The following is a 23,428-nucleotide window of genomic DNA, read 5'->3' as shown; positions in this document are numbered from 1 at the left end:
CCTAATCCAAACATGATCTTACTTCATTTCTGCTTGAAGAACTTCCCCCATTTACCCTCTATTTACAAAAAACACAGAAAAGGGCGCTGGTGCCAACCTACATTCCCAGCCTTATCCCTCACAACCTCCACTACGCACACATCCACTTTGACTCCAGACACATCCCAAACTAAGATGGTTTCCTAACACACCATGTATGCCACTCTGTGCCTCTGATGTTCCCTCTGCCTGGTAAAATCCTGGGTACCCTACAAGGCCCAGTTCAAATGTCACTTTTTTTAGGAAGCCTCCCTAAACCTTCAGAGACAGAATTAAGTTTCCACAGTCTACAGAAACACTCATCATCTTGTCTGGAGAGGCAGTATTTGCACCGTGTATTAACAAACCACTAGGCTTTGGAGATTTACAAGGTTAAGGCACCTCGGGCAAATTATTTACTGTTCCTAGGGTTTTTTTTAAGTTATAAAATATTTTTAATTGTAAAAACAGTCAATAGAGGTTGACGATGCAAATGTTATCTCAGAACATTTTCCCTTGTTTCCTGAATTTGCTAGGCTCCTATGTACCAGCAAGTCCCCATAGCAGTTCTCAGGTTTCATGGTTCCTTTCAGATATGTTTTAATTGATTACATGTATATATTGCTTGGAAACAAAAGTCCATGTGATATTAAAACAAACAAACAAAAAACTTGTGTCTTTCAGGTACTTCAATTACAATATGGGAAAATAATACAAGAGCAGGACTGTTATAAGGACTAAGAATTGAAAAACACTTAGCACAGACCTGGCAATAATGAGATTCAATACGTATTAGCTATTATTTATTAACCTAAACTGTGTGGGTCAGTCTCTGAGATACCGGAAAGCAAAGACTAGGCTTTGGCAATCTGTGTATCCCCATTACCTATCATCTGGCCCAATAACACACCCAGTAACTGTTTCTCACATAAAAATGAAGTTGAGCTTGAGTATTGCCATGGCAATGTCTGATTAGGTCAGAGAATCTTTAGGGAACATCAACAATATTTTATATTGATATGGAATCAGGCTGTATATTATCATGCATCTATCAACTCCAAACATTAATAGCCCAAATGATTATCGTTCTAATGCTCTGGCTCATGACAATTTTTTTTTTTAAAACATCATCTCCATCACTCTAGCATTAAAAGCTAACTACCCTCCCCCCGCCAACGAAGGGTGTGTGTGTGTGTGTGTGTGTGTGTGTGTGTGTGTGTGTGTGTGTGTGTGTGTGTGTGTGTGTGTGTGTGTGTGTGTGTGTGTGTTTCAGTGGCCGCGTGGTCACACCTTGGGATGTCCTGACTGGCAGGTGGCCTGTTAGGAGTCCTGACATCAGGGTCACCCTGCAGGCAGAGCAGTAAGTGCTCCTATCACATGGGCTGCAGTCTCGGCAGTCAGCCCCCCAGGGAGGGCTGTACAAGCACTGCACCCAGCAGGGCGGTCGACAGGGGAATAGGCTGAGAGGCTGCGGGCGAGGTGACTAAGATCCTTCACAGGGCTCGGCGCTCCCTGTGTTTGGAGGGGCAGGACCTTGCACCAACCTCCACGAAGGCATCAGTCAGGTCACTAGCTCGGTCCATCACCGGCAAATGGCGCCCGGCCACGATTTTCACCTTCAGCTTCCCAGGCATCGTCTCGGCTTCGGCCTCTCCTTGGGCTCCTGCAGAAATAAACAAGCGAGTCTGAGCCGAGCGCCCAGCGGGGCGGGGGAGAGACGGGGGCGCGCGGGGTAACTGACAGCGGAGGGCGCGCGCGGGCGCGCCGGGCCGCCACTTACTCTCGGAAGAAAAAGGGAGCCGTCCTGCGCGGGAACTGAGGCCTCATTCCGGAGAGGCTGCCGGAGGAGCGACCCCGGTGGAGGCTTCTGCCCCGGCTCCACAGCGCTGGCAAGAGAAGCAGAAGCCAGTCAACATCCCATTGACCCGCAGCCGCCCATGCGAGTGTTTCTCCTCCCCCCAAAATGGCGGCTCCCAGGGCGGGGAAGAGGCATCGATCGCTCGGCGCTCGGCCCACTTCTCCTGGGAGGCACTAAATTCGCGGAGAGCAGATAAAGGAGGCGGGACGGACTTCGAGGGAGCTGGTAGGCAGGGAAACGGGTCGAGCCCCGCATCGTCCACCGAGTCTGGGGCTGTAGTTTGGCGCCTTGCTGCTTCCCAGGAAGAAAACCTGCCCACCCTCTGGGAATGAACCGCAGCTGCGGCTCGGTAACTTCTGCAATGCATTTCCAAAAGGCTGGGACAGAAGGAGAAGCAGCAGAGACTGCTAGAGGAGCGATTTCAGTCTGCCTTTAACAACCCACTAGTAGTTCGTGAAATCAGCTTAACTGGTTTCTACCTGAAAAGGGTACAGTTTTTCTTATATCTGAAACAGAGTGAAAAATTTCAGGAACATCTTGGATAGTCGAGTAAGTATTCTGCAGTAACACTGTTTATTCAGTCATACACACGTGTACTGGGTGACAGATGTTAACGTAGATCTTTGGGGGAAAAAACCCCCCAAAATTTCGAAATCCAAAGCCACTGCTTGAAAGAAATTGCCCTGCACTCTTAGATCATCTCAGTGTGGTTATTAAACATCTGCAAACCTAAAGATAAGACCTACAATGTTGGCAGTAGTTCAGGACCTCCTATCATAGGAAATTGTGTTCGACTAATTGGACCAGATAAGCTTGATTAAACATCTTGAAGAATCGACCCAATTGTATATATACATAAACATGCTAAAATGAGGCCTAATTTATAAGCTCAGACCATCAGAAAAAATTAGGGAGGGCTTCCCTGGTGGCGCAGTGGTTGAGAATCCGCCTGCCGATGCAGGGGACAAGGGTTCGTGCCCCGGTCCGGGAAGATCCCACATGCCGTGGAGCGGATGTGCCTGTGAGCCATGGCCGCTGAGCCTGCGCGTCCGGAGCCTGTGCTCCGCAACGGGAGAGACCACAACAGTGAGAGGCCCGCGTACCGCAAAAAAAAAAAAAAAAAAAAAATTAGGGAAGTTGAAACACACATACGCAAGAGGTAACACAAATCACTCCATACCACGCGTCAAAAGTAGAAATAACAATACGTGCCATATCAGATACTAAAATCGGCACTAACCATTCCAGTAAAAAGATTATACCACTGGATTCATCAGGAGTGGAAAATTCCCAAATGAAGATATCAGGATGATATTTTTAACTTTAAAAATAAAGGCATCCAAATTGGAAGGAAAGAAGTAAAACTGTCACTATTTACAGATGACATAATACTGTATAAAGAAAGACTCTATGGAAAAATAATTAGAACTAATAAATGAATCCACTATAGTTGCAGGATACAAAATCAATGTATAGAAACCTGTTGCTTTCTTTAAACTAATAACCAACTATCAGAAGGAGAAATTAAGAAAATAATCCCATTTATAATTGTATCCAAAAGAATAAAATACCTAGGAATAAATTAATACAAGGTGAAAGACTTGTATACTGAAAACTATAAGACATTGGTGAAAGAAATGAGACACAAAATACTGAAAAATATTCCATGCTCCTGGATTGGAAGAATTAATATTGTTGAAATGTCCATATTACCCAAAGCATTCTACAGATTCAATGAAATCCCTATCAAAAATTACAATGCCATTTTTTGAGGACTAGAACAAACAATACTAAAATTTGTATGAAACCACAAAAGACCACAAATGGCCAAAGCAATCCTGAGAAAGAAGAACAAAACTGGAGGTATCACAGTCCATGATTTCAAACTATACTGCAAAGCTATAGTATCAAAACAGTATGATATTGTCATAAAAATAGGCACACAGATAAGTGGAACAGAATAGGGAGCCCAGAAATAGACCCACAAATATATGGTCAATTAACTAACAACAAGGGAGCCAAGAATATACAGTGGGAAACTGGATAGCTACATCAAAAGAATGAAACTAGACTACTATCTTATACCATAGGCAAAAATTAACTCAAAATGGATTAAAGACTTGAATGTAAGACCTGAAACCATAAAACTCCTAGAAGAAAACATAGGCAGTAAGATCCTTAACATAGGTCTTGGCATTGAAATTTTGGACTGACTCTGAAAGCAAAGGTAACCAAAGCAAAAATAAGTGGGACTACATCAAACTTAAAAGCTTCTGCATAGCAAAGGAAACCATCAACAAAATTAAAAGACAACTTACTGAATGGGAATACAAATCATATATCTGATAAGGGGCTAATACCCAAAATGTATAAAGAATTCAAACAACTAAATAGCAAAAAAATCAAACAATCTGATTTTAAAATGAGCTGAGGATCTAAATAGACATTTTTCTAGGGAAGACATACAGATGGCCAACAGGCACATGAAAAGGTGTTCAGCATCACTAATTATCATGGAAATGCAAATCGAAACTGCAATGAGATAGCAACTCACACCCATCAGGATGACTACTATCAAAAAGACAAAATTTAACAAGTGTTGGAAAGGATGTGGAGAAAAGAGAACACTTGTACATTGTTGGTGGGAGTGTAAATTGGTGCAGCCACTATGGAAAACATTATGGAGGTTCCTCAAAAAATTAAAAATAGAACTACTATATGGTCCAGCTCTTCCACTTGTTGGTATTTGCTGAACACAAAAACACTAATTTGAAAAGATGTATGCATTTGAATTGCAACATTTTACAAAATAGCCAAGATATGGAAGCAACCTAAGTGTCCCTTCATAGGTGAATGGATAAAGAAGATGTGTATGTATATACAGTGGAATACTACTTAGCCATAAAAAAACAAGGAAATCTTGCCATTTGTGACAACATGGATGGAACTTGAGGGATCATGATAAGTGATATAAGTCAGAGAAAGACAAATACCATATGATTTCACTTACATGTGGAATCTAAAGAAGAAAACAAATGAACAGACAAAACGAAACTAAACTCATAGATACAGAGAAAAGATTGATGGTTACCAGAGGAGAAGACAGTTGGGGGTGGGCAAAATGGGTGAAAGTGGTCAATTGTATGGATGGTAACTAGAATCACTGTGTTGATCACTTTGTGGTGTATACATATATCAAATCATTATGTCATACACCTGAAATTAATGTAATGTTACATACCAATCTTACCTCAATTAAAAAAAAAAAAAAGGCTTCCCTGGTGGCACAGTGGTTAAGAATCCGCCTGCCAATGCAGGGGACACGGGTTCAAGCCCTGGTCCGGGAGGATCCCACATGCTGCGGAGCAGCTAAGCCCATGCGCCACAACTACTGAGCCTGCTCTCTAGAGCCCATGAGCCACAACTACTGAGCCCATGTGCCTAGGTCCCGTGCCCCATAACAAGAGAAGCCACCGCAATGAGAAGCCCGCACACCGCAGCGAGGAATAGCCCCCGTTCACTGCAACTGGAGAAAGCCCATGCACAGTAACAAAGACCCAACATAGCCAAAAATAAATAAATAGATTTGTTTAAAAAATAATAATCATAGGGCTTCCCTGGTGGCACAGTGGTTGAGAGTCCGCCTGCCGATGCAGGGGACACGGGTTCGTGCCCCGGTCCGGGAGGATCCCACATGCCGCGGAGCGGCTGGGTCGGTGAGCCATGGCCGCTGAGCCTGCGCATCTGTCCTCCGCAACGGGAGAGGCCACAACAGTGAGAGGCCCGCGTACTGTAGAAAGGAAAAATAAAAATAATAATAAAAAAATAAAAAATTTAAAAAATTACTCAATGGGTTAAATTAAGTACTCTAGGCAGTGGTGACCCAGAATTATCTTTTCAAAGCAAAAATTTCTTTTACAGAAGGAATATTGCTTACGTAAGTGAGAAGTTGAACTACCTCAAAATAAAAATCTAAAAGAGAAACCACTGACTTTTTGGACTAGGGAAACCTTGATCCATCCAAACTATGACAAAAGGATAGAGACCACAGTTCCAATGCAAATTTCCTTAGATCTACCTGCAGTTTTTTTATGGAGTCTAACCCTACACTTAAAAATGCCCTTACCAGGGCTTCCCTGGTGGCACAGTGGTTGAGAGTCCACCTGCCAATGCAGGGGACACGAGTTTGTGCCCCGGTCCAGGAGGATCCCGCATGCCGCGGAGCGGCTGGGCCTGTGAGCCATGGCCGCTGAGCCTGCGCATCCGGAGCCTGTGCTCCGCAATGGGAGAGGCCACAACAGTGAGAGGCCCGCGTACCACAGGAAAAAAAAAAAAAAAGCCCTTATCATACTCTCAAGGTCAGCTATAGTACATGATCAGCTAATCCTAGTGTGTTTTGTTTTGTTTTGGTGGTAGAGTGAAAGGGCTTTTTTAGTGAAATCAAAGCGTTGCCATACTACCAGTTTTTCATTTTAGATACCAAAAAATATAAAGAGAAGAATTAGAAAACTGAAGTTTAGCAACAATCTTAATGAGAAATAATACATTGTGTTACAAGACGTTGTAATGTAAAAAAAAAAAAAAAAATTGCAAATTGCACAGTTAGAGGTTAGCAGTTCAGCCTCCTAATTAGTAGCCTGAGAGGTACTTGTACATAGCTGTTGCCTTAGGCTTCATCAACAGGAGATTATAATTAAGATGCTTCCTGAAGATTTTTTTTTTTTTGGTAGAATTAAGCCTGACTTCAGTTTGTCTTCTAATAATTGCACCAGTTTCTTTTCATTAGTGCTGGGAACAATGCTGAATTTCCTGACAAATCCATCATGATCTGGTTCCTGATTACCTTCTTTAGCTTCATACCTTGCCACACTTTTTGCATTTTAAATCCTACAGTAATAACAAGAGCTAATGTATATTGAATATCTACTGTGTACCAGCTGCTGAATTCAGTGCATCTCAGCTTTTATGCCTCCCGAAAAATCTGACATAGGAATTATCAGCTTTCATTTTATAGATGAGGATGTTGAGGCTTGGCAAAGGTATGGTCATTACCCAAAGTCACAGAGCTGGTAATTTTGGAGACAGGGTTTATATCTAGACAATGCCATTCCAAGAACCCATATTCTTTAAAGGCTGTATGCAGTTTTCCGGTAAATGATGCTTTTCTCTCTGCCTGGGATACCTTTCTCATAGTCATCCGAGAAAACAATTAAGAATTCATAACTCAGTTTAAACGTGACTTCAAATGTCTTCCCTGTTCTCCTTCGTAATAAACATACTATGCTACCACTGTGTCTAGCACATGTGTTACTGCACTGTCCTTATACATAATTATTTAGCTGTCTCTCCCCTATTGAACTTTGAGCACCTTGAGGGGAAGGACTGCTTTCTACTCTCTCATCTTGCAATTCTCATTTCCCCGCCCTGTGCCCCTCATGTGATCAACAAATATTTGTGGAATTAAATTTACGTAACATTTAGCACATATACTATTACTACTTTGCTCTCTCTTCTTTCCTGGCTTCCTAAAATCTGTTCATCTCTCTCCATCCCCTCAAAGTTAAGCTTCTCAAGGGTTGTCTATATTTGGTGTCCTCTCCTCACGTCCCAGGCGCTCCTAAAACTGTTTCTATCTGGCTTTAGCTACCACCGCTATACCAAAACAGCTTTCGCTTAAGCCCATCAATAAACTTTGCTCGCTAAATCCAGTGGACAGTTCGCATTTTACAGGACTCTCAATAGCATTGGACAGTTGATCACGTTCCCCTTGAAACAGTCTCCCAAGCTTCTCTTCCCTATTCTGCTATATACATCTGTCTTCTCAGCCCGCTCTCTGTCCTTGACAAATAACGTGTTTCTCTCGGAGTCCCGTTCTTGCTCCTCTTCTAACTATACTCTCTCCCTAGGCGATCTCATTCATGTCCATAATTTCCATTTCTATCTGTTTGGCTAAGGATTCTCACTTTTTTTTTTTTTTTTGTGGTACGCGGGCCTCTCACTGCTGTGGCCTCTCCCGTTGCGGAGCACAGGCTCCGGACGCGCAGGCTCCGGACGCGCAGGCTCAGCAGCCATGGCTCACGGGCCCAGCTGCTCCGCGGCATGCGGGATCCTCCCGGACCGGGGCATGAACCCGTGTCCCCTGCATAGGCAAGCGGACTCTCAACCACTGCGCCACCAGGGAAGCCCAGGGTTCTAACATTTTTATCTTTAGCCCACAACTTTCTTCTGGGATCTGGACCCATATATACAACTGCCTAGTTCCTATTTCCATTTGGAATATCAAAGCAACCTTAAAGTCAACATATCCAAAACGGAATTTATTTTCTTTACTTCTCACACAGCTGCAGCAACAGCAGTTACAACAACAGCAGCAAAATAAAAGGCCCAGTTCTCCTCCACTGTGGTCCCCATCTCAAACAGTAGCGCAACCAGATGTCTAGTCAAGTGCTCAAGCCAGAGACTCACTGGTTTAAGATTGAGGGTAGATACAAATGACAACTTGAACTCGGTTCAGTTACTTTTGCATTGATTCACTTCTAAAGCAGCAAATCAGCTGCATAAAGGATAAAAATGAGCCAAATAGGCGGCTAGGTAGGCTCATCTTCCCACTGGTTTCCTTGAATCTCATAAAGCCAAGCCCAGTGGATGGTGGGCATCCTCACCACATTGAGTAAGATGTGCTCCAGATCGTTAGATTATTAAAGCGGAACCCACTGCTTTGTGTCAGTAACCAACAATGCACTCAGTGAGCCATGTCACGCAAGTGTAAAAAGCAGGCTAAAGGCCTTGACTTTCTTATCGTGCCAGCACCAGGACAAGCTCCCTTTATTAGTGTCTGTACTGCAAAGCTGAGAGATTTTCCATTTATGTGTACTTAAGGTCTATCTGGAAAAGTCTAGCCACAGTTGACAATTACCTTTGACTCTTCCTCTTCCTTACCGTTGACAAACCAAGTCCCATGGTTTATAACTCCTAAACATCTCTCAAATCCATCTACTCTCCTCCATTGTTTATCACCTGGATGACGGGTATCCCCACTTCCACTCTTGCTTTCCTCTAATCCATTCACCGTGAAGCAGCCAAAGTGATGTTTTTAAATAGTGAATATATTTGCATCACTCTATTTTAGGGGAATTTTTTGCCAAAGACCAGGTGATGCCCCTTTATTCTTGTCAGACCCTTTTCTTCATAAGAAAGTAAGAATGTTCAGAACTTAAAGAGAAGGGCATCAGTCAGAAGTGGGTTTTTTATTTAATTTTTGCCTTGCTGGGTTTGTTTCAAGTCAAACCATGATGCTCCACCTGTGTTAACCCTATCACCTAGTGCTAGACTGTTCCATTTCAAGGGGATTGTTTTTCGAATGAATTGTTTCATTTCAGCATATACAAACTGAAATAGATCCCAATTCACCACCCCAAAATATGTCCCTCTGCATATGTGGATTATTTTGAGCTGAAGGCAATCAAGACCCAGCAGATTCAAGAAAAACTTTTCTCTCTCTCTTAACCGTCTAAAAGAATTTAGATAGGGGGCTTGGCCCAGAGAGAGAACTATTACCAGAGGTAACTTTTCTATCTGAAAGATTTACCTTCATGGTGGGGCAAATATCTGATTACCAAACAAATATTAATGCATATATGTGGAACCTAGAAAAATGGTACAGATGAACTGTTTTGCAGGGCAGAAATTGAGGCAAAGATGCAGAGAACAAACGTATGGACACCAAGGGGGGAAAGCAGCGGGGGCTGGTGGTGGTGGTGTGATGAATTGGGCGATTGGGATTGACATGTATATACTGATGTGGATAAAATTCATGACTATTAAGAACCTGCCGTATAAAAAAAAATGTGATCAAATGTATTCTATTGGAAAGAAGCAAAAATAGACCATATTTACTGTCTAAATTATAGAATAATTTAATGAAAAAAAAAGAATAATAGAGAGGCATTATTTTAAATAGAATAACTTGAAACTAGCTCTCTAAGAAGATAATATCAGGAAAAAAGGAGAGGAATACGCAATGCAAAGATTCAGGGAGAGAAGGGATGGTAAAGAAATTAGCTTCTCCACAATAATCTATTAAGAATGTGGATTTATTTATTTTCCATTACAGTTCGGTCAACTTTTTTGCTTTATATGTATTGAGGCTGTTATTCAGAGGATACAGAAACAAAATTGTGATGTCTTCCTCATGAGCATTTCAACATTACAAGTGAACTGCTAGTAATATTTTCTTGTATGAAAGTGTATTTCATTTATATTAATATTGCTAGACCAGTTTTCTTTTGATCAGTATTCTCATGGTATATATATTTCCCTACTCTTTCATAAAACTTCTGTGTATATGATTTTTGTATATTGTTAATTGTGAGGCATGTTTCCTCTAGAACAGTGTTTATCTCAAATATTCTCTAGTACTCAGAGAATATTTGTCGAATAAATGAGTTTGTTGAATGGTTACAGCACTTCGTATCAGTTGTTAGAGAAGTTAAGGGCTTGTGTAAATGGTGGTTCCTGAGTGTTTTACTGGACCAGCTGTGTGACCCTCTCGAATACATGCAGATAGGGACTTCCCTGGAGGTCCAGCGGTTAGGACTCTGCCCTTCCACTGCAGGGGGCATGGGTTCGATCCCCGGTTGGGGAACTAGGATCCCTCATGCTGCGCAGCGTGGCCAAAAAATTTAAAAATTTTTAAAAATTAAAAACTAAAAAAACCCTCAAATGTATGCAAACAGCGCCCGTTTTAAAGAGCTCTCAGGAACTTTTGACTACAGGACCCTCCCTTCCGCCACCCTGCTGGGTGTAGGAGGCATTTCCCCGCTGCTAACCACAAGGCAACCCTGGAGGATGGCGGGGGCGGGGGAGTTGGATAAAATAGATCCTGTAATTTTGTATGTTAAGGAACTGGGGTACGGTGGTAATTTGCCTACAGTTCGTGAACCCTCCCCCTCTTTCCTTCCTGTAACACGGCTCCTGCAAACAACAAAGTAATTTTAAAATTCTATTTTGGTGATTATATTTTCCACAACAAGTGTAAAAGTCCTGAGGCAAAAATGACCACCCTTGTGCCTTGGAGAAAAGTAAGCAAGGGGAAGAAGAACAGCTGAGCCCTGCTTTTGTTGTTGTTGTTAAGGAATTAACTTGACCCTTTATTTGATATCATATTTCCAGTCTCTGGAACAAGCGGTGCATTTTCTCTTGCTCCTCTTGTTCCTCTCAAATGCCCTTTCTCTGCCCACCTACCCAAATCTGACTGCTTCCTTCAGTATCAGTTACTCTTTACTGATCACTCTTTACTCTGACAACACTTTTTCCTTATACAAGGTCTGAGGTATGCACCTTGATCTCCAGAAACTTGCAGTTTAGGTGTGTGGTTAGAACATATATTACATATGAAAACTGTAACTATAATAAATGCCTATATAGTGGGTGTTAATTGCATGGTTTGGACAAAATATTAAAGGAGTTAAAAAAGAATCTGAGAATGGTCAGGGAAGATCAAAAGTATTGAAGAAAGAATGCTTATGGAATAGTGTAGAAATAATAACTACTGTTATTGGGCCGAAATTGGGGGTTTTGGAGAAAAGTGATAGCTTGGAAGAAAGATAGGTTATGCTCAGGACTACACATGGCAACCAGAATCGGGAGGGAGGTGGTTCAATCAGTAAAGCGAAGGAGTAAGAACAGTGTTGTGTCAGCAAAGGAAGCCATTTAAGGATTTTTTGGAGGAAAGAAGCATAATTAGAGCAATATTTTATTACAATGAGAGCTCCATGAGGATTCAGGATAAACTGAACTGCTAAAGATCAAAAACAAAGAATCATTGTTATGCTTTAGTTATTAAATTAACATTAACATGGCAACAGTGTTAAAAGAAGGGAAAACGGAGAAGGAAATTATTAAGGAAGAATTAATGAGACTTACACACTCTACACTAGAGACGGAAATAAAGAAAACGAAGGAAAAAGTATGCCTCTGTTTCAAGACACAATGGAATAGAAATGAAGGCACTATTACTAGAAAAAGTGGACTCTGAAAGTCAAGCAAATTGAGTTTAGTTTTGTACATGTTGTTAAACAACAAAAATTCAATGGAGTCAATTTAAGGCTCAGATTGGCTTTACTAAACAGTTCGTAATCAGGCAGCATCCACCTAGCGAATAGATAGGAGCTCCCTTGAGTTACAGAAAAGGAAAGGTTATTAAAGGCAAAAAGGGGGACAGAAACAGAAAATTATTCACAAAGAATGCAGTTTCAGGCAGGGTCACCTTCCTAAGGGGAAAGAAAGTACCTATGGGGCAAATTACCTCGATTAGTGCTGACAGGCAATTCCAGGTTGACTCGTTAAAGGTCACGTTCTGAGGGGGTTGAGATAGCAATTAGGTTAGGTATTAAGTCTTGGTTAGGTGTTGTGGACTTCGCATAAATGACTCCATTTGGGGCCTGTTGTTCCTTTTTAGCTGAGTTTCATGATGTCTTCCTCAACTGTTCCAATCTGTTTTGACCACCCCAAAACTTGGTGACTTAAAAGCAAGGATTCCTTATGCCAGTTCTGGGGGTTGGTTGGATGGCTCCTCTGTCAGTTTTGCTGGGCTCACTCATGTAGCTGCATATAGGTTGGCCAGGGGGGAATGTGGCCTTACAAGACGGACAGTTTTGCACTGGCTGTCAGCGACAGGTCTCAGGTCTCCTGAGATGGCCTGCCATCCTATGGCGGGTTAGATTAGCTCTAACATGGTAGTCTCAGGCAGAATTCCAGTAGGGCAAAAGCTACCTGCTGCTGACATTTCTTGCCTTAATTGTCTCCAAAGTTTGAAAAGTCCATCTATGGTCAGGACCCATTGTCATGACCTAGTTGCCTCTTTCCTTGTAAAGTGACCTTGATGCCTAAAGTGACACCAAATTAAAACATTTTTTTTTTTATATTTAGGGCCTTGAAAGGTCGGCTTCTTTTAACTGAAGCATTACATGTGTTGGGGTTCAGAGTAGGCCGCCCCAAAATGTACCTCAATGGCACATTGATTATTTTGAATTAAAGCTACTTATGAAACAGCCAATGCAATAGGGCCACTCTGACCCTCCTCTCTGTCTCCCTGAAAGCAGGTAATAAATGGCTCATGTGAAAGGTGCCCTCTTTTCATCTGGAGGCAGAAGGACACCCTTATCACCAGAGACAGGGAATTGGGGCTGAGAAGCCTGTATAAACAAACCTGGCAACGTCTTTAATTTACTACCCCCAGCCCAAATTCTGGTTAGATTCCTAATTGGGCACCCCAAACCTAAGTTTCTTTGTCCAGTCAATTCCTCACAAATTTATTGTTTCTTTGTCTAAAATATATAAAAGCTGCCTCCTTTGGTCACTTTTTAGGTCCCATTTCTATGGGTCTACCATATGCATGAATTAAATTTTGTTTCCTTTTCTCCTATTAATCAGTCTTGTGTCAATTTTATTATTAGTCCCGCCACAAGAATGCAAAAAGGCTAGAGGGGGAAATTTCCCCCTCCTCAACACATGTACACAAAAATTCTCACAACAAAGAGAAAGATACAAAGACAAAAACATCCTTCATACTCTTTCCCTAGATCTTGTTTTAGTTTTTAAAAGTTATGTATTGAGAATAAAATAATCCTAGCTTTGGGGCACCTTGAATTTCCAATGACAGTGTATCAAATCTATCTCTTTCCAGGTAAAGGAGAGATTGTCACATGGCCCATGTTAAAGTCTAATGTTCCAAGAGTCTTTGTCATCCATATCTTTCTCCACTTTTTGTTTTTCTGACTCAGAAATAGAAATGATGGTTTGAGATATTCCCTGAAGATTAGTAATTTGGGAAAAAATAAGTGGGGATTAGCAGAGTGAGGACATCTTCGTCAATGACCTCAATTATTACAGGCTTGGAGTAATGAGGCATGAGGATTTAATAAGGAAGATGTGAGGAGAAAATAGCTGGTGAACAGCATCTGGAACTTGCCTGGAAAATTTTTGCTTGGGGTCAAATTACATAAGTAAGTTAGAGATGTCATGTCAGAATACGATGCTTTTGTTTAGATGTTTCATTAAGTAACAAGCTAAGACTTAATAGTTCTTTTAAATACTTTTTACAGTAGCAATCATAATTAACTGAATCAAAGGCTCATTTCAGCTCTCTTCTCTTCTCGCCTAGAGTGTAGCTTATCCACAGAGAAGAATACATTTTTGGGCTCATCACATGGTGATGGTAACTGAAACCACAGAAACAGTATCTAGGAGAAAATAGGTACCTTGCTCTTTGGGTGCTTTACACTTTTTTTTTTATATTGTTCTCTATTGTGTGGTCACAAAAGTCACAACGGTTTTGCTTAAAAATTCTGGTTCTCTGCATAATATAAAGGAAACTTTGGGAAATCTTTGGATTTCTAATCTTCTAAACAATGCACAAATTCCAAAGCATGAATAGATAATTTACCCACTCTGTGAAATCTAGAAACTCAGCTGACCTGAGCTGAGGGGGAGCCTATATAGATAGAGCTTTTGCTCATCTCTCATTGAGCTCTTATCAGGTTCTTCACTTTGGGTAAAGAACACTTTGCTTCACTTTAGCTATCTGAGAGGCTGTCTCCCAGGCTATTGTCTTCAGTAAGTTCCCCAAATAAAGCTTAACTCACAATTTTATATTTTATTTTATTTTATTTTTTGGGAGGTACGCGGGCCTCTCACTGTTGTGGCCTCTCCCGTTGCGGAGCACAGTCTCCGGACACGCAGGCTTAGCGGCCATGGCTCACAGGCCCAGCTGCTCCACGGCATATGGGATCTTCCCAGACCAGGGCACGAACCCGTGTCCCCTGCATCGGCAGGCGGACTCTCAACCACTGCGCCACCAGGGAAGCCCTTAACTCACAATTTTTATATTTTATTTTCTTGAAGTATAGTTGATTTACAATGTTGTGTTAATTTCTGCTGTACAGCAAAGTGATTCAGTTATACATATATGCATATACATACATATATACATACATATATTCCATATCCTTTTCCATTATGTTTTATCACAGGATATTGAACGTAGTTCCCTGTGCTATACAGTAGAACCTTGTTGTTTATCCAGTGGTGTGTGTTTTTATTTCAGTTGACACGTAATCTCAGCCCTCTTTGATTGAGAAGTCACATTCATTCATTCACTCAACAAATCTCTTGAACTGCAGTTGTGTATATGTAAGTTAGGCTCTGGGGATACAAAGGAGTGGCATGATCTCTTTTGAAGGAATTTACAGTCTAGAGTTAGAGATGGTCCCCTGTGGGGCAGGAAGAAAATTTTCCTCTACTCTTCTAGGTTCTTCTGGCTGGTCCAAGAATTAAATTCACATGAGACAGATTAATAGGAGAAAAATCAAACAAAAGTTTAATAACATGTATATGAGGGTGAAACCCAGGAAAACAGAGTAACCCACCCAAATAGCTGAAACCCTCACCTGAAATGTCATCTTCAGCTAAAGACAAAAGAGGATGTTGTGGGGAGTGGTTTGGGACCTCAAAGTGGAGGAAGGCAATTTACACAGAGATGGAAAAGCAAATGTTTGGTAAACAAATGTTTGCTGGGTCATGCAGAGACAATGAGACCCAGAGAGAAATTTTAACAGACTTTGCTACGTTCCTCTCTGTCTACACAAATAGCTCATACTATAGTTATCTATGACGTTGGCTTCCTTCCTGAAACAGGTTCTCTATCTAATTCTTTTAGGCAGTTGTGGGAAGGTCAAAGTTTCTTCCTGAGTCTTGTGGGCCTTGATTGTTTTCATGCCAAAGAGACATTTGTGGATAGCAAGGCTTGCTCCTCTATACTCCTAGCCCAGAAATGCAATGCAGCAAGGCAAGTACTACAAGAAAGGCAAGGCCAGGGAGGGGAGAGAACATTGAGGAGGAACATCTAACTCAGTTTGGGGGCATCAAAAAAGGCTTCCCTGTGGAAGTGTTTCCTATTGCTGCTGTAACAAGTTGCCACAAACTTAGTACCTTAAAACAACACACATTTGTACAGCATGGCAACAATAGTTAATGATACTGTATTGCATATTTGGAAATTGTTAAGAAAGTAAATCTTAAAAGTTCTCATCACAGGAAAAAAGATTGTAACATGTGGTGATGGATGTTAACTAGACTTACTGTGGTGATCATTTTGCATTATATACAAATATTGAATCATTATATATATATATATATTTTTTTTTTTACTGGAGTATAGTTGATTTACAATGTTGTGTTAGTTTTTGGTGTACAGCAAAATGGTTCAGTTATACATATATGTCTATTATTTTTCGTATCCTTTTCCTTTAAAGGTTATTACAAAATATTGAGTGGAATTCCCTGTGCTCTACAGTAGGTCCTTGTTGGTTATCTATTTTACATATAGTAGTGTGTTTATGTTAATCCCAAATTCCTAATTTATCCCTCCCCTACTTTCCCCTTTGGTAACCATAAGTTTGTTTTCTATGTCTGTGGGTCTATTTGTGTTTTGTATATAATTTCATTTGTATCACTTTTTTTAGATTCCACATACAAGTAGTATCATATGATATTTGTCTTTCTCTTTCTGACTTGCTTCACTTAATATGATAATCTCTAGATGCATCCACGTTTTTACAAATGGCATTATTTCATTCTTTTTAATGGCTGAATAATAGTCCATTGTATAAATATACCAATCTTCTTTATTGTACACCTGAAACTAATACAATGTTCTATGTCAATTACATCTCAGTTTTAAAAACCCATGATTTTATTATCTTGCAGTTCTGGACATTGGAGGTCCAAAGTCAAGGTGTCAGCAGGGCTGTATTCCTTCTGGATGCTCTAGGGGAGAATTGGTTCCTTGTCTTTTCCTACATCTGTAGCCCACCTGCATTGTTTGGCTTATGTCCCCCTTCTAGCAATGGCATCACTTTAACCTCTACTTCTATGTCACATTCTCTCCCACTCTGATCCTCCTGCCTCCTTCTTGTAAGGGCCTTTGTGATTCCATTGGAGCCACCAAGATAATCCAGGATAATTTCCCTACCTCAAAATTCTTAATATAGTCACATCCTCAGAGTGTCTTTTCTTTTCTTCTTTCTTTTATTTATTTATTTATTTTTGGCTGCATTGGCTCTCTTGCTGTGTGCAGGCGTTCTCTAGTTGTGGCGAGTGGGGCCTACTCTTTGTTGTGGTGCGTGGGCTTCTCATTGCAGTGGCTTGTCTTGTCACAGAGCACGGGCTCTGGGTGCGTGGGCTTCAGTAGTTGTGGCACGTGGGCTCAGTAGTTGTGGCACGTGGGCTCAGTTGTTGTGGCACATGGGCTTAGTTGCTCCACGGCATGTGGGATCTTCCCGGACCAGGGCTTGGACCCGTGTCCCCTGTATTGTCAGGCAGATTCTTAACCACTGCACCACCAGAGAAGCCCCTCAGAGTGTCTTTTGCCATGTCAAGTAACAGGTTCTGGGGGTTGGGCTGTGGATGTCTTTGGGAGGCCGTTATTTAGTCTACCACAGGAAGTAACCATAAAAGGAGATTGGAGAGCCTTCCATGCAGTGGAAACATGTGGAAAAGGCTTAAAAAAACCTAGAGGAAGGGAGGTGTGGAAGTTTATAGCTCAGTGTCTTTGGGTACAATATAATATATAAATAAATAATATAATGTAAAAGTATTTACCCTACCTCATTATATAGAGTGAGATAATACATGGAAAGCTTTAAGAACAACTTGTTCATTCTGTACTGAGACATAATGTTAGCCATCGTGATGATGAGAAAAGGAGGAGGAAATCTAGAAAAGAGGCTAAAATAGTAAGTGGGAATTGGAAAAAGACTGAGCTTATTGAGGTCTTGTCGAATTAGCCTGAGAGGAATCCCTTGAAGAACTTTAAGTAGAAATGTGACATGATTACATATGTATTTAAGTTGGCTGCCCTCGCTAAATGGAAAACAGATTGTGGGAGACAAGAACAGAGATATTAAGTAGGGCTGGGACAAGGGTGAAGTGAGTGAAGCCCTTCCTTTGTGTGCACCATTTAAGGAGGCCCCCAAAAACTCAGTCAACAAGATCAATATTTTAATGCAATATTTTCAAAAATCAAAAACAGTGCAAAAAATCCATGATGAACAATATATGAAAATTTTAAATAAAGCCAGAGTTATTAGGGAGATCATTGAAAGGATGTTGTCATCATCCAGGTAAGAGATGATGAGAGCCTAAAGCAGAAGAGCAGCAATGGATCTCAACACAGTTGGGGATTAAGGAGAACCAAGAAAGGAGCTGTGGCAGGGGAGGGTTGGTGATGTCTTTCACTAATAGAGTATACTCAAGGGAGGCAAATTTTAGGTAGGGGGAGCTGGGAGACTGTGTCAAGGAGAAAATTAAATTCTGTTTGGGCATATACTTAGTTTAAGAAGCCTCTGATACTTTCAGCTGGAGCACCGCTAGTAATTGAAATATATGAATATAATGAAGCAAAACATGTTACCCAGCTTTCCCACTCCCTCACCTTTTAGCCTCTAAGTTTCTTCACTGCTGTTTTTCTGCCAGACAGATTCTTGGGGAGGAAAGAAATGGGTCTTGAAGGACTTAATTCCTTGGGATGCTGGAACAAAAATCTGGGAGCTAATTTTTGGAAGGGAGATGGTCAGGGACTATCAGGCCTACGATAGAGCAACTGATGGATTTCTCTCTGGCTCTGAATCATTTCAGATCATTACACTTTCACCCTCACTATTCCTTTATGGTTCATGTTATCAGCTGTAGCAAACTCTAACCTTTGTTTGTACATTCACTTATTGACAACTTGTTCATTCCTTCTTTCTCATCACAGACTTTGACCCCTGGATGAGCCACATACATCTTGTTATTATCTGAAAACCTTTCACTCTAAAATCTTGAACTCAAACACACCACTCTAGGACTTTCATCTTCCTTCCAACTCTTCCTTTCACCATTCCTACTACATCAGTTCCTTGGGCTTATCAAGACTTAAGGGCCCTTGAGGCTTAAGGGCTTCCCTGGTGCTGCAGTGGTTGAGAATCTGCCTGCCAATGCAGGGGACACAGGTTCGAGCCCTGGTCTGGGAAGATCCCACATGCCGCGGAGCAACTAGGCCCGTGAGCCACAACTACTGAGCCTGCGCGTCTGGAGCCTGTGCTCCAAAACAAGAGAGGCCGCGATAGTGAGAGGCCCGCGCACCGCGATGAAGAGTGGCCCCCGCTTGTCGCAACTAGAGAAAGCCCTTGCACAGAAACAAAGACCCAACACAGCCAAAAATAAATAAATAAAAAATAAAGGAATTCCCTTAAAAAAATTTCTTTTTATTGAGATATAATTGACATATATTAGTTTCAGGTGTACAACATAATCATTTAATATTTGCATATATTGCAAAACGATCACCACAATAAGTCTAGTTACTAGGTATGTAACCTCACATAGTTACAAAAAATTTTTCTCGTGATAAGAACTTTTTTTTTTTTTTTTTTTTCTGCAGTACGCAGGCCTCTCACTGTTGTGGTCTCTCCCGTCGCGGAGCACGGGCTCCAGACATGCAGGCTCAGCGGCCATGGCTCACGGGCCCAGCCACTCCACAGCATATGGGATCTTCCCGGACCAGGGCACGAACCTGCATCCCCTGCATCGGCAGGCGGACTCTCAACCACTGCGCCACCAGGGAAGCCTGATAAGAACTTTTAAGAATCTACTGCCTTAGCAACTTTGACATATGCAATACTGTATTATTAACTACAGTTGCCATGCTATACGTTACATCCCCATGACATGTATTTTATGACTAGAGGTTTGTACCTTTCCCCCCTTCACTCATTTCACTAACCTCCACCCCCTGTCTCTGGCAACCATCAATCTATTCTCTGTATCTATGAGCTCATTTTTTTTTTAAGATTCCACATATATGTGAGATTATATAGCATTTGTCTTTCTTTACCTGACTTATTTCACTTAACATAATGCCCTCAAGGGCCATTCATATTGGCAAGATTTTCTCCTTTTTTATGGCTGAATAATATTCCACTATGTGTGTGTGTGTGTGTGTGTGTGTGTGTGTGTGTGTGTGTGTGTATCACATCTTCATTATTCATTTATCCGTCAATGGACACTTAGGTTGTTTCCTTGTCTAGGCTATTATAGATAATGTGGCAATGAACATGGTGGTACATATGGCCTTCAAGTTAATGTTTTCAGTTTCTTCAGATAAATACCCAGAAGTGGTATTGCTGGATCACATCATACTGTTTTCCATAGTGACTGCACCAATTTACATTCCCATCAGCAGTGTACAAGGGCATGTTTTTAATGAAAGAAAAATGAAACAAAACTGTATTCTTCAAAAGAAATTAGTGAAAAAACTGACATTGTTTTACACTTTTGAAAATCTCTTTACTGTCCATTTTAGAGGTCCAGAAGTCCACAAACTATGTCCTACAAGCCAAATTCAGCCCACTGCCTATTTTTGTAAATACAAATTTATTGGAACATAGCCATGCTCATTCACTTTCATACTGTTTATGGCAGCTTTCCCGCTACAATGGAAGAGTTGCATTTTTGTGACAGAGACCATATGGCCTGCAAATCCTAAAATATTAACTATCTGGACTTTTATAGAAAAAGTTTGCCCATTCCTGGTCTAGTTTGTCTAGCTTAATAGGAGCCAGCTGGATGCTGATTTCTGCTTCTTACTCAATCCTTTGGAATTATGTTGTTTTGGTTGAAGGGTTACCAAGTCTAAGCTCATACTGCTTGCCACACAATAGGCCAATAAATTGAGAGACTAGTTGCTGGGACAAGGAATAGTGATTTTTTTCAGAAAGCCAGCAAACCAAAAAGATTAATGTCCCAAAGAATCATCTTACTCGAGTTAGAATTCAGGCTTCTTTTATACTAAAACAGGAAAAAGTGTGGCTGGTTGTTGCAAACTTCTTGGTGCCAGAATCCTTTGTTTTTGCAGTTGTCCACATAGGTCTGGTCACAACGTTCTTACAAAACTCCAACAAGACAAATGTTATTCTCTGTTCTGCAACTTTCTATATCTATATGGAAAATTGTTATACTTTTCAAGGTCAGAACTTTTCAAGGTCAGAGCCTTAAGGATAGGCTCTCCTGCATATTTCAGGCTATAGGCAACATTCTTTTACAAAAGGTGCAGAGCCAGCATGATAAGCACAGGTAACAGAGCACAAGGGTTAGAACTCAAGCAATAGATTCAATATGGAGTCAGATTTGTTCTTCTATGTTACATCATGACTTTAAAAATTATTTAAGTGCTCACAACTCCTAAATTTATATCTACAGCCTGAATCATTCTCTTGCAGATTGGATGTGTATAGGTATTTCAAACATAACATTCTCAGAATTCCTGATCTTACTAGTAAGTCTTCGCCTAAATTACTGCTTGCATTCTTCCCTATCTCATTAGTTGTTCTCATCATATGTCCACTTGCTCAGGCAAAAAATTTTTGAGCCATCCTCGATACCCTCTTTCTTTTGTACATCACATTTAATTTGTCAGCACACTTTGTAACTTCAGAAACCAGATTCTTACCATTTCTCACCATCTGCTAGCTACTATCCAAGTGGTTCAAGCCACCATCATATCTCATGTATATTATTCCACCACATTTCTAACTGGTCTTCCTGTTTCTTCCCTTAGCTACCTATGGTTGTCTAGGTTTTCTCAACATAGCAGCCAGAATAGTCCCTATAAAAGGTCAGATTACGTCACTCCTTGTCTCAAAACCTTCTAGTGTCCTCCTATCTGTATTAGCTTGGGAAATCTTAACAAAATACTATAGACGGGGTAACTTAACAGAAATTTATTTTTTTCACAATTCTGGAGACTAGAAGTCCAAGATCAGGGTGCCAACATAACTGGGTTCTGGTGAGAGCTCTTTGGTGACAGCTACCTTCTCATTGTGTCCTCACATGTTGAAGAGAAAGTAAGCATGCTCTCTGACATTTCTTCTTATAAGGACACTAATCCTATTGAATCAGAGCCCCACCCTTATGATCTCATTGATCTCATGATCTTATAGCTCCATAAAGGCCCTATCTCCAACACAGTCATATGGGGAATTAGGATGTCAACATATATGAATTTTCAGGAAAACAATACAATTCAACCCATAACATGCATGTTTAATGAAAAATTAAGTACTGTGTTTCCATTTCTTAAGAACATTGATGATAGAAGTGTTACTTGCACAATATATTTGCCACTATTTATATCTACCATGGGGACAACAGTAATAACTACTAAATGACTGCTAAAAATCCAGAAGACACAAATCATTGGAAGAAGCATTGGTACATACTTGAAAAGTAAGTACTTATTTTAAAAAGACTATGCCCAAAGACCAAAAATTTCACATGTGCAGGTGTAGAAAACCCATTAACATATCACTTTGTGATGCATTAGGTCAAACAACTGTCTCCATTAATTTCACTCATTTTTTATTGAATGTTTACTTGGGCTCTTATGAAAAGTGGAGCAAGAGCTGTTAATGTGTTGGCTCCATTAGCAGAATAAGAGCTTTGCAAATAGTTAAATGGTGCCTGTTTTTATGTCAGTGTTATCAGATGCTTCAAATTAAGAAATCAGTTCATTTCAATAATTTTTAATACAATTCATGCAATCAAAATTAAGTTTTTGAGAGTCATTCTGTCAAAGGTAAAACATCTAAACATCTAACATGATTGTGAAGGTTACTGTAAATTCCATTTAAAGATATCAGCATTGAAACTTAATTTTTGCAAGGTTTATTCAAATACAAACTACTGATGAATCACAGCATCACGGTAAAAACAATAATCCTAACAAACTAAGACATCTGTGGAGGAAAAATTCGTTTTGTATTCTAATATTCATAATTGTGTGCAAATGCATACTTCACAAGACCTGAAGGTGTCAAATAAGTCCGTGAAAAGAAGTTCAATATCATTAATCACTAGGGAAATACAAATTAAAACCACATGAAAGGGACTTCCCTGGTGGCGCAGTGGTTAAGAATCCGCCTGCCAATGCAAGGGACACAGGCTTGATCCCTGGTCCGGGAAGATCCCACATGCCGCGGAGCAGCTAAACCCGTGCTCCACCACTACTGAGTCTGCTCTCTAGAGCCTGCAAGCCACAACTACTGAAGCCTGTGAGACTAGAACCTGTGCTCTGCAACAAGAGGAGCCACTGCAGTGAGAAGCCCAGGCACCACAACGAAGAGTAGCCCCCACTCACTGCAACTAGAGAAAGCCCGTGGGCAGCAACGAAGACCCAACGCAGCCAAAAATAAATAAATAAATTAACCACTCTAGCGGTGTCTTACTGTGGTTTTAATTTGTATTTCCCTCATGACTTATGACACTGAGTAATTTTTTTTTTCGGTGTTCGTTTTTTAAAAATAGACTTTTTGAAAGAGCAGTTTTAGGCACACAGCCTTCCCTGGACTCTCAGTATCCTCTCCTGATGTCTTAGATATTGAATCTCTGAGGCTCTCTCCCCTAGGCTCTCTTCTCTCTAAAATCTTTTCAGATCAAGCTCCTTTATTCCTAGGG

General features: G+C 40.8%; 1 protein-coding gene across 8 annotated transcripts in view; it reads right to left on the bottom strand.

Moving 5' to 3' along the window:
• C2CD5 (C2 calcium dependent domain containing 5) overlaps window positions 1-2,015 on the bottom strand; it is an 82,449-nt gene extending 80,434 nt beyond the window's left edge. For 3 of the 8 annotated variants that reach the window (XR_003437783.1, XM_027129440.1, XM_027129441.1), the window contains exons 1-2: window positions 1,799-1,981; window positions 1,563-1,681 (exon numbers count right to left, since the gene is read on the bottom strand). Coding sequence is in view for 6 of the 8 variants with exons in the window: in XM_027129440.1 (XP_026985241.1) it covers window positions 1,563-1,652 (90 nt within the window). In the remaining 2 variants the exon portion in view is untranslated. Of the gene's footprint in view, window positions 1-1,562; window positions 1,682-1,798 lie in introns of all 8 variants that reach the window. The other 5 variants (XM_027129436.1, XM_027129439.1, XM_027129437.1 and 2 more) reach the window with 3 other exon arrangements.
• Between the last annotated feature and the right edge of the window lie 21,413 nt (window positions 2,016-23,428).

This window comes from Aethalodelphis obliquidens, unplaced genomic scaffold, assembly GCF_003676395.1.
Source record: "Aethalodelphis obliquidens isolate GAN/ISIS:26980383/991018 unplaced genomic scaffold, ASM367639v1 scaffold36, whole genome shotgun sequence".
Classification (NCBI taxonomy): Eukaryota; Metazoa; Chordata; class Mammalia; order Artiodactyla; family Delphinidae; genus Aethalodelphis; species Aethalodelphis obliquidens.
The sequence above is the reverse complement of the archived record's forward strand: the minus strand, read 5'-3'. Positions and strand labels throughout refer to the sequence as shown.